The 11562-nt window shown below is 45.3% G+C and overlaps 1 protein-coding gene across 1 annotated transcript in view; it reads left to right on the forward strand.

Annotated features, from left to right (window-relative positions):
* Positions 1–11152, forward strand: part of LOC119407156 (ATP-binding cassette sub-family D member 1) — a 98388-nt gene extending 87236 nt beyond the window's left edge. Inside the window, exons 5-10 of the mRNA XM_037674021.2 lie at positions 833–927; positions 2009–2154; positions 3508–3653; positions 5971–6055; positions 6711–6836; positions 8287–11152. Coding sequence (XP_037529949.1) covers positions 833–927; positions 2009–2154; positions 3508–3653; positions 5971–6055; positions 6711–6836; positions 8287–8539 — 851 coding nt within the window. The 3' untranslated portion in view covers positions 8540–11152. The remainder of the gene's footprint in view (positions 1–832; positions 928–2008; positions 2155–3507; positions 3654–5970; positions 6056–6710; positions 6837–8286) is intronic.
* The last annotated feature ends 410 nt before the right edge of the window (positions 11153–11562 follow it).

Genomic DNA, 11562 nt, shown 5'->3' on the forward strand with positions numbered 1-11562 from the left:
GGGCATGATATCTAAAGAAATGCCAGCTGAATTTTGTAGCGGTTTATGACTCTGAAAAGTATACTTACCATGCGTCTATTCTGGAAAGAAGAAGGCACTTGGTAAGCGAGAAATGTCGCTAGAGAAAATACGGGTAGAGACACCACCTTCATGCAGCTTGCAGTGCCAACTTGCCATGACTTCACAGATTTCGGCAGCGTGTGCTAAGGCCTTCATAATGGTTTATTGCAAAAAATGAATTACATTGCGTACTAAGGCAGCCACGGACTTAACGTAGCAAGTTACAGTAAATTTTATTGAGCCGGTGCGACCAAAGTACAAGACAAAATCTAAAGGATTTTTTTAGTTGCAATTGAAGGGCATCTTAAAACTACTTCATGTTTATCATTGTTCTTTTGTGAGTGTGCTTTATCATTAGTATTATTTTGTTGCATTTTTATTTGTTGTCATATTGACATATAAACGTTCGTACTCCTGCAATAGCCCTAAACAGGACTGCTGTATAAATAGTTAAGTAAATAAATAAAATAATAAATAAATTAATGTGATGATTTATTGAACTGTCTTGTTTGAAATCCGTCATGTCATGAAGACATTCAGGTCTTGTGGTTATAACGCAAAGCTTATAATGAAACTGACTTTTATTTTCTCTTCTATAAGGAATCTATGGTCGCGAAATTAACTAAGATGGACTTGCCAAAGAATAATTTATCAGTCTTAAACTGATTCAGTGTTTCACTTTAATTAGTGTACCTTTCGAAGGATATCAGAGTTTTCTCATGCAGTCGTAGCCCGCTAGATTTCTGAATATTGTGTCCTCAAAATTGTGCAGGCACTGTGATTGAGAGGAATGGCATCATCGTCCTCGAGAACGTGCCCATAGTCACACCCAACTGTGATGTCGTCGTACCCAGTCTCACATTCACAGTAAGCTCTTTGCTCCAAAGCTTCGCTCGCGCTACTGTCACCTCTCGCTTGCAATCTTGTTTCCGATATTAAAAGTTTTGTCGTTTAATTTGTAGTGTGAAAATATTTTGTTTACATACTACCCATTTGTACTGCAACCACAAAGAGTGGTTGCATAACTCCCTTCTTTGAGTTGAAAACTTGATTGCATTTTGTTATTTTAGAAATGGTTTCAGTTGTTTCTTGGCGGAAAATTGAGTTTGAATTTTCAAAGTACCAATGAATTAGCTACTGCTAAATGAATAAGTAAGTAAACTGTCAGTACTTGCACTGTTATGCACTATTGAAGTTGCATTTTTCTGTTCTCTTACACTCGCGCTTTACTTCACTGCCACCTGTTCTCTGATTCTAGTACTTCTGGACCTTGATACATGATGAACGTGCAATTATGCAAAATGAATAAACTGGCTGAAGAAAGAAACCGCTACAAATGGCGCACACTTGCATGAGGGCCACACTGCGTTTTTTTGCACTTTCAATGAGGTCTGGTTCTTACATGGCAGTGGCCCACTGTGGTCCAGTTTCCAGCTGTGTGCGACGCCCTTGGTCAACTTATACCAAAAGAGCGAACTATATTTTGTATTTTTATGATGCACTTATTCGTTCGTGCATTCTTGCAGCACGCATTTGTTCATTTTGTCTCCCCTTTCACTGTCACTGCTACTCATGCTTAGTTTGCCACACGTTCATTGACGTAGTCCATGACATCCGTGGTGTTCGATATGCCTGTGACTGTGACTATATGTCTGTGACTTTGAAGCCTGTGACATACGCCTGTGACTTTAAAGCTGCTCACTATGACGCCTGCATGTGTTACATGCCGGGTGCTCATAATCGAAGAACAGGTTGCATTAACACTCCCTTCAGTGTTCTTTGTAATCCAGCTTCTGGGCTGCCGATTTGGGATCACGGATTTTATGTGGACACAGCCCTTACTTGAGTATACTAGTGTATAGTTTATTCGGGAAGCCCAGTATTCAGCATGTTGTGCTTGTGGTACCCGGTCTGGAGTGATTTGTTCTCATTCGCTTCCCGTCTGCAGATGACGCAAGACATGCACCTTCTCATTACGGGTCCCAACGGTTGCGGCAAGAGTTCTCTCTTCCGCATCCTCAGCGGTCTGTGGCCTCTCTACAATGGCCAGCTGCAGAGGCCACCAAACAAGCAGATGTTCTACATACCCCAGAGGTGTGTGTGTGTTATCATGTAAAAGTTGTATAGCTTCATTAGGGTAGTATCGCTTAATTAACACTTACGCAAAGGATTCATTGTAATACTGGGTATGTGAAGTATAAATGGTTATACCATGTGCCCATAATTTCAGAAAAGAAAGTGATTTATTGTATTTTATAGCTCATTCTTCTTTGTTTTTTTTCCTGTTCAGTTTCAGTTTTCAGCTTACTGTGCGTGACAAGGTATCAGAAGTGGTTATACAAACTTGGAAGGAGGTCCCATAGTCTGCAGACTATACAGGGGACCTCCGATTAGAATTGAGTATAACATGTAAATACAAGCACGTGTATGCAAATGCAAAAGACACCATATTATGCAAGTCATTAACAATGCAAAAGAATTATTATTGAAACGTTATCATCATCTGTGAGCCAGTCTCAGGATTTTCACTAATCAGATAGCTTCATTACTATCGTAAAATTCCAAGCTAGCGCCCCCTCCAATTTCACTGCTAATTTCAAATTTCCACGCCATTCCGGGAAAGTGCCCCCCTCCACGCACCCCCCTCTCCCCCTCCACATCCTGATTATGCACCGCGTCCATGCAGCACTGGCCTGCTTGAATGTCATCCAATCCCGCTTAGCAGCCCGACCTCTAAGCACCTGCACCAGAAATTTGGCGTCAAAGTTCCTCCTTTTTTTTTTCTCACCGCATAATTATCGCACCCTGAACTTCGCGCAAAACACCCATGACGATTATCAGGGTCCCATAGCAAAAGCATGGCCTTCGAGATCTGTATTTCAAGGTGGTACCTATGACAATGTAGTTGGCAAAAGTGAGGCCTCCAAGATCTGTGTTTGTCACTTACAGCTGTTGCATTTGCTCATCATCAGAGGTTCTTCCATGCCATGCTTCCTACGGTCTGATCGCACTGCCATTGCATTTCTTGTGTCTGAGATGAAACACTATCAGTGACCAAGTCTGATGAGATTATCTGGCGTTTTGGAACCGCATACGGGTTCCTCATTCACTGAGCTGGACTGTGGACTGGACCATGTTTCATCTCATCCAATGCCTGACCAGAAAAACTTTTATCGAACTTGTGACTACGTTTCTTGTGTTTGTGAGTCGTTGTTGTAATGCGCATTGTCATGAACGAAAGCGAGAAGACTTCCGAGGAAGTCCACATGCGCTCCGTCTTGTTCTGGGGAGAAGCTTTGCTGCCGCCATCTTGAATTTCGGTGACTTTCTGGGGAAGCACCCCCTCCTCCACTTTGCCCTTAATTTTGACTTGCTGAAAGGGGGGGGGGGTGCTTGCTCACGATTTTGCGGTAGTACTTCCCATCATGCTTGTGTGACTTCCTGCAGGCCGTACATGGCGCTGGGTACGCTACGGGACCAGGTGATCTACCCAGACACCCTGGAGGACATGAGGAACCGCGGCTTCAACGACGGTGACCTTGAGGGCATTCTCAAGATTGTGCACCTGCAGCACATCATTATCAGGGAAGGAGGTACTGTACGACGCTTTCACTTCGGCAACTGACTGCATTTTGTCTAACGGTATATTCTAGGGACTCAAAGACTGCTCAAGGCTGCAATTGCTTCGGAAGTTGGCTCTGAATGTAACACATATCGTTGAACTGATTGTCAAAAACGCCCCGGTCCGCATGTTCCCTGTTGCCCCTGTCCGCATGTTCCAAAACCCTTGCCTCTGTACATGGGCATCAAGGTTTTGTGTAGTTAGGGGGTCGCACACAAGCCATAGTTCAGGCGTATGTGCAAGGATTCTGCCTCACACATACGCCTGAACTATCTCACAGCATCAGTTGCTTGCAGTGTTTCGTAGTGAAGCTGTTGGTTTCATCGACAGTGCTGCTTGGCTTAAAGGGGCCCAACAACAATTTTTCAGCATGGTGAGCAAAACTCTGCCGATCGGCAGCCGTGGTTCCCGAGTGCATGCGAGCCAAATATTATAGCGCAGCACGTGGCCTGTAATTTACAATTAATTCTCAAAATCAGCTAGCAATCGCTCGCTCTTCTCTTCACAAGTGATGCCATCAACCCAAATGACTGCGCCATAAACACGAAGTCCATGGCCATTGGCTGATTTGAGCACTGTGAGCTCCATAGTTACCGCGGCTGCCGCAGGATTCCGCCACATGCCTGCGCGCGCACTCCCGATCACACTGAAAGTAAGCCACGCGTTCGAAGAAGAGAAAAGGAAGTGCTCAAGGTCATGACGCGTGCTGGCAAATGAACGTAGCTTCTTACCCCCTTGTCATTCCCCCTCCCCCCCTGTGTAGCTTTCAGCGCACTCACTGGTACGAAAGGAGAGCAAACGCGCTTGAAGCGTGCTGCAAATCCCTGTAACACCTCTTGTACTTGTCGGATTCTAAAAATTGTTGCAGCAGTCAATTCATGAGGCGATAAACTCCTTTAATGTAGCCATTCGATGATTACATTGAACAGTGTTGCAGGACCCCTTTAAGACATCACCAGAAGCTGCAAGTTACTTTAGTGCAGGCGGAAAAATTTCAGAGTGCTGTTGCTGCATAGCTGTTGTACATAAAGCACCATGGTTGGACGAAAGCTCAGTTGGCTTTAGCTTCAAGGGTTCGGTGACGAGACTTCGATGTGAAGTTACTTTATGGTGCTATTGGTATCTACTCCCTACCGGGTTACCTAAATCGTGACCTCTACGATTAGCTCTGGCAGCATGCCGTTGCTCCGGCTGTCCCATTCGGTGCGTTGAAAAGCGAAAAAGTGCGATTTTCTTAACGCCTTAACGTACCGCGCAGTAACAACCTTAGCCCATGGCTCACTCATGGCATCCGTTCATCTTAAAAATGGCTCTGCAATGCTTGCTTGACTGTTGCACCACATTCTCCACTTACGCTATCCCCACGAGTAATGAGTAATCATGGCTGGGTTAGAGAGGAAACACGACGCGTGTCGCGTCTCCCCTCTAGCCCAGCCGTGATGTGATCTTTTTGTTAGCTCCATAAAGGGACACTAAAGAGAAACAATGAATTGGTTTAGATTGATAAAGTGTGCTCGGAGAACTCTTGTGCAGATTATTTCACCACCATAAGTTTATTAATAAAGGAGAAAACCAAGTTCAAAGTTTCGTTTTTAAATTTCGCGCCAAACTTTGTAATTCGTGACGTAAAACATTTCAAAGAGCATTTAACGTATTTTGGCGCCACTGGCCCGACGAAATTTCCACAAACTCGTTATGTCAAGTCTCTGGCCCCCTCAGAGGACAATGTACATCGATTTAACCGGTTAGGAGCTATGTAGGCCCAAGTTGGCGCCGTCAAAAATACGTGACGTCACGGCAAATGGTGCGGGAATTCCAAGGTGGCGTCGCCACCTGTATTTTCTTCTTGCGCGTTTTCTCGCTTATTAAGCGTCTTCTCGCAGCAAGCGTGGTGTTTTTGGCATCGTGGAAGACTACTTTACTAATGCGAGAAAAATCGTTTTGCTCTTTAGTGTCCCTTTAACATGCCTTGGGATGGCGACCTTAGCCTATGGTCAGTGACCAATCAGCGATGCTCTTCTGGCTGTCACACTGCTTTTTCTGATTACGCTGTCCCCGCGTGAATGGAACGGCCTGTGCAACAAAGCACAGCCGGAGCTAATCGCGGAGGCCACACACAAATGATGAAAAACAACCAGCATGCTTACCCATCTCACAACCTTGTTGTGGCAGTGAGGAGCTGTGGAAACTGTCGTATTTTTTTTTTGCACTTTGTTTTACTTGTGAAAATATGTTGGTACTTATCGTTGTAAATTATCTTTATCTTTTCTTTCCCACTGTTCTTGCAGGATGGGATGCAGTTGGAGACTGGAAGGACATCCTCTCGGGGGGCGAGAAGCAGCGAATGGGCATGGCTCGCCTTTTCTACCACAGGTAACCTAGTAGTATCTTAATGATGATCAGCCTTTAAATAACAGCGGCAAGCATTTGCAGTGGTATAGCGCGCACTGTCCAGCATGGACAGGCAAGCATATGCACAGTGCTGCCAAACGGGATATGCACCTGTCCATGGTGATGACAGGACGACTCGCACTATACCATTGTGAATGCTTGCCGCTGTTCGCGTTTCATTTGACGACATTAGAGTTCTCGGAGTACAGTTTATCACTCGAAACCAATTCATTGTTCCACTTTAGTGTCCCTTTAAAGTGGTCAAAGCTGTAGTACATGTTTCATGCGATGTTCAAAGATTTTAAAAAATTACTCAATCATACTAGGAGTTCTACAGCCTTGCCAGTATTGCTTGAATAGTGCGTAATAATAATAATAATAATAATAATAATAATAATAATAATAATAATAATACTTTATTCTGGCATGTGTACAAGACAGTTACATGCCACCGAGATAAGGCAAAAGGAAACAGACGAAACTTTTTCCTGACTAGGCCTACGTCCTGGCTCGTGAAAAAAAAAACTGCTTAATTATAACCAACCTAGTTAAAAGTGAACTTCCTCTGTTAGTAGTTGGCGCAGACGATCTTTAGCACGAATGGTGTGGTGACATCAAGTGGTGTTGTTTCGTGCAGGCCCCAGTTTGCGCTGCTCGACGAATGCACGAGCGCAGTCTCGATAGACGTCGAGAGTCAGATCTACCAGGCTGCCAAGGACTACGGCATCTCTCTGCTCACCATCACCCACAGGCCATCGCTATGGTGAGTCCCACACATTTTTCCCACGCGAGTTTCTGCCTGGGATAACAAATAAAGGAAACTACCTCAAACCTCGATATAGCGAACACGGATATAACGAATTATCGGTTATAACGAAGTAAATGAAGAGTAGTCTTGTCATAGATACAGGGTCACATATATACGTTTATAACGAATTTTTGGATATAACAAACTTATTTTAGAAGAATAGACTGTTGGGCGAGTTGGTAATTCATGATGAATGAAAATAGCGCGAAAAAACTGTAGGACGAGATGAAGAAGGCTACAGCACAAGCGCATTGCGAATATTGCGTCTCGTTTTATGTTTTTTCGCGCTATTTTCATTCATCATAAACTTATTTTCTTGTCGGATGCGACGTTGTTATAATGAGGTTTGAGTGTACATGTTCATCGGGAAGGCCCGATTTCTGCAGGCATTGCAGGAGGGATTCGTAGGATGTGTTGTCTGCTAATCATATCGTGGTTTTGGGACGTTAAACCCCAGATATTATTATTTATTATTATTATTATGTGGTCCATAAGCTACCACTCGTGGTTGCGTGGTTATTTGGTACATAACCTGACAACCCCAAGTGCTATTTCATGGTATTCTTTGTCCTCATCGACACTCCCTATTAGATCCATACTAAATGTTCGCAAAATAGTCGTACCCCTGACACAAAGGCAAAAGTTAAGTACTTTGCAGTCAACCCCCTTATGTTTCTCTGAAGAACCCTCTCAAGAAAGAAGTTGCACCGATGACGGGTGCTTTAGGTGCTTCGTTGACTCCGCAATTAGCTCCATTTTCTCAGATGAATGCCGCAAAAACAAAGTAAAGAAGAAAAGAGAGAAAGAGAGAGAAAAGAAAAAAACAACCGTTGCTCGTTAAACGAGCAGGAGAGAAAACATTTTAAAAGACCACACCGTTAGTTGGGGCTTTTGTTGGCGGCTACAATGCACCACGCTATCGTCAAAGCAAATGACATTGCCGGAATTCAAGATGGCGGCGCTAGCAAGGCGGCCGTACAAAGGGTGACGTCGCTGCCTCGGCAGTGCATTTTTGGGGGTGTCATGCATATTTATAACACACAGAGGGGACAAGGCAGTACCCGGGAAGCCTCCGCTGAAAGGCTATATTGTTGAGTTGTGCATGCTGTGTGCGCACGAACACCCTTTACGTTTGAAAAGTATATGCGGGACCTGCCTTCCTGAAAACGAAAAGGAACATTGCTGGGATGGAGATACTTTTTTGTTGCGTATCATTGCGCATGAATGCCTTTCCGGAAGATGTCCCCCTTACGTAAAGGATTTTAGAGCGCCCGTCCGTCAGGGGTCTTAGTCAAGGTAGGATTGTAATGACAAGGACAGGTACACAACGTCTTGTCTACATGTACACATCTACGCTGGTTTGTCTGCATGCGTACATGGTTCTTTGGTTCTGCTCTCAACGCAGGAAGTTCCACTCGCACCTGCTCCAGTTTGACGGTGAGGGTGGCTGGAGGCTCGAGTTGCTGGACACGTCGACGCGCCTGTCGCTCCGCGAGGAGAAGGAGAACCTGGAGGCACAGTTGGCGGGCGTTCCGCAGATGGAGACCCGCCTGCGGGAGCTCTGCTCCGTGCTCGGCGAGGAGTCGCTCATCCTCGAAAACACGTCGGCCGCCAAGCGGCCGCCGTCGGAATTCGCCACCGAGAACCTCTCGGACTAGCACGACGCCCATGACGCAAGCGTCCGTCCTCTCAGGAAGCCTCCGAGATCGTCAACTAAGAACGCCGGAAAGAGATCCCCGGTGAACAACAACAACAAAAGAAACAGTTGAATAGAGAACACTGACTTCCAAGGTAGTTGTGTTCACCACCACCACCAACAACAACAAAAGAAACGGTTGAATAGAAAACACCGACTACCAAGGTAGTCTTCAATTCAGCTTTAGCACAGGTGAAACACGTTTTGCTCACGACACTTCCCGTCACGTCCAAATGCCTCGGATAGAAGATTTTCGTACCGAGATTAGATTTTGTACTGAACACACCAACCTAGGATATAGAGGTTGCTAGTAAAGAAGAAAGCCAGCCAGTTCCTCATGAGACTCGCGTGCTGCGACGTTCAAGTGAAACGGAACAAGTCAACCGCGACAGCCTGCCGACTCGGACACGATGGGACAGTCGCAAGAACTCACTTTGAGCCGTCGACATAGTTGTGCTGATTGAGGAAAGCCTACCGAAACCCGCGTGTGTCTGTGTGCGTCTGCTTCCGAAAAGGCGCCTACGACGTGGGCGTACAGAACTGCGCACACGATTGCGAAGCGTCAGCAGCACGTCGCGAATGGACGAATTTCATATTTTAATTCAGCAGTGTTGATATTGACATGTGTGTGCCGTTTGCGTGGTTCCGGGTTGGTTTAGCCACCCTTGAAGGGTTCAGGTTGCATCGAGGAGACATGGCTTTGGTATTGCTGACTGCAAAGCAGTGCGCACGTTGCTGATGCACTATTGGCTTTGCACTCGGGCCAGTTCCCTTCCGGTCAGACAGAGCGTGGATAACTTAGGGCGTCATACTTATTGACTGACGAGGTCAACGTTGGTCTAGCTTAACTCCATCCAGTTTGCCATGCAAACTGGAAAGCTTTTACAAACCTTGGCAAAAAAAAAATAAAATGTGTTACGCCAAGCGTCGGTGTGACTTTGGAGACCCAGCTAGACCGCTGTGCTGTTTGTTTAGCACCTACCCAAGTTGTAGCGGGACTGTTGTGTGCGGGTCACATCGTGTGCTGTTGGTGCTCCGTGCGTGGGTGCGTATGCAATGTTTTTGTCCGACTGAGAGAATTAGGCCACAGTTTCGCTCATCGGAACTTCTGTCGAACCAAAGCAAAACTGTGCAGGACGAGCTGCATCGAGTCGTGATTGTCGGGCGGGGGTCAAAGTGGGTGATGCGCTTGTAACCTGTTTTTCTCGTGGTCATGACTGCATGTTTAGTAACGTGTTTTCCCAACATGTGACACGGAGGGAACTTTAAACTTCACCGATTACTGTTGTTGGCAGTAATAAAAGTCCAGCATTATAGGTCGGTTCACTCATTAACGTATTTCAGTCCTGCTGCTAAAGAAACCTGCTCTAACTGCGATGAGACGTCTTCTAACGGGGGACGTCACCGGAGCCACATATTGATGAAAGGGCTTGTCTTTCTCAGGGGCAGCAAGTGCTTTTCTTGGCAACGTTCCCATGTGGTCTTCGCTCTCTCAAATCCCACACAAGATTGTTTCCTCCTCCCCTCAATTGAGGGTGGAGGAGAGTGACCTTGGCGTACATAAATTGCCGCTACAGTAGTTGCTGCTCAGATGAAAGCTAGCGTGGTGGACCAGTTGGTATTGCATCTTAGAAACTTTAAAGCGCACACTGATGGGGAAAAACGAAGAAGACACAATACACAGCATTGTGTCTGGTGTTTTCTTCATTTGTACCCATCTGTGTGCGCTGTACAGTTTCTAAGACAAAGGCAAGACCCTTCATCAAAATGGTGGCTCCAGTGACATTCCTTCGACGACTGCTCATCTAGATGTTCAAGCCTTTTCCTAAACTTCTGTCTTGCCTGTTCTAAGTTTGGGCACTTTTGAGGTGGCTTCTCCGTCTTCAAAGAGGACCTTGATGGCGTCCCCGATTTGACCATTTTCCGGTGTCGTTTTGGATGAAACTTCATCACACATGATATTACTGAGTTGTTGCGACGGTGATGATGTGTGGAGTGTTTGGTTCATCATTTTTACTGATGACGCGTTATACTTAGTTTTGCTAATATATTCCCATGCTTTGCCGTATTTACGGCATTAAAGTCCTCTTTCGCGCTGATAGCTTTTTTTTCTGCGTTATATCGCTATTGTGAAACTTGTGTTTTGTAGCAGTTTTCCTCGCGTCTAGCAAAGGCTGAAAGTTGCTTGTACAATGTGGGGCAGCAATTTCTCGCGTTTTGTCTTCCTTAAATATTTATTGCTGCACTCCTACTTACGGGAAGACTTTCATTTTATTAACTGTACATTACCAGCAGTTCCCTTCGGTTCGGGGGTGCTCTGATGAGAATCTTGGCAAGAAATTGGTGCATCTGATGCCATTCAAAGTTGTGACCAGTGTTTTTTTCTTTCCTACCCAGTAATGCCAAAGCATCTAGCTCGACCGAAACCTGAAGACCGTCGTTGAAAGTGGTACAGCCCAAAATAGCATTCCTTGTCAGCAACTTTGTTTTTCTTTCAGCCCAAATGCAGCTTGTTCACTCAGGAAAAGTACCATCAGCAAAGATTTGGTGGTGAATAAACGGTTAACAGAGGAAACGACGCTTCGACGTGATTATTGAATGTGGTGACGAATGCTTAAGTGCATTCTGCCATAGTTGGAGAGTCCACGCTGATTCCCACATAAGTAGGGCAGCTGTTGGACCTCCATGTGGTGGTGTGATCCATCATTAGTGAGCACCGTGATCAGGCGGGTTGGAAAGGATCCATAACTTCAGATTATAACTCAAAATGACATGTGGAATGGAAGACAAAACAATTACACAAGGTAGTCGCTACTTTCGATTGGTTTATTGCAAGGCATACACATTTATATATGCATAGTCTTTGAAAAAAAAAAAGGAGTGAAATTGCCAGAGGTTATGCGCCACACAAGATCTTTGACTCACGTTGAAGGGACTGTCTACTGTCCTTCATCGCCTTTCTGTTTTGTGTCGCAATAGAAAGCA

This window comes from Rhipicephalus sanguineus, chromosome 10 (genome assembly GCF_013339695.2).
Source record: "Rhipicephalus sanguineus isolate Rsan-2018 chromosome 10, BIME_Rsan_1.4, whole genome shotgun sequence".
Classification (NCBI taxonomy): Eukaryota; Metazoa; Arthropoda; class Arachnida; order Ixodida; family Ixodidae; genus Rhipicephalus; species Rhipicephalus sanguineus.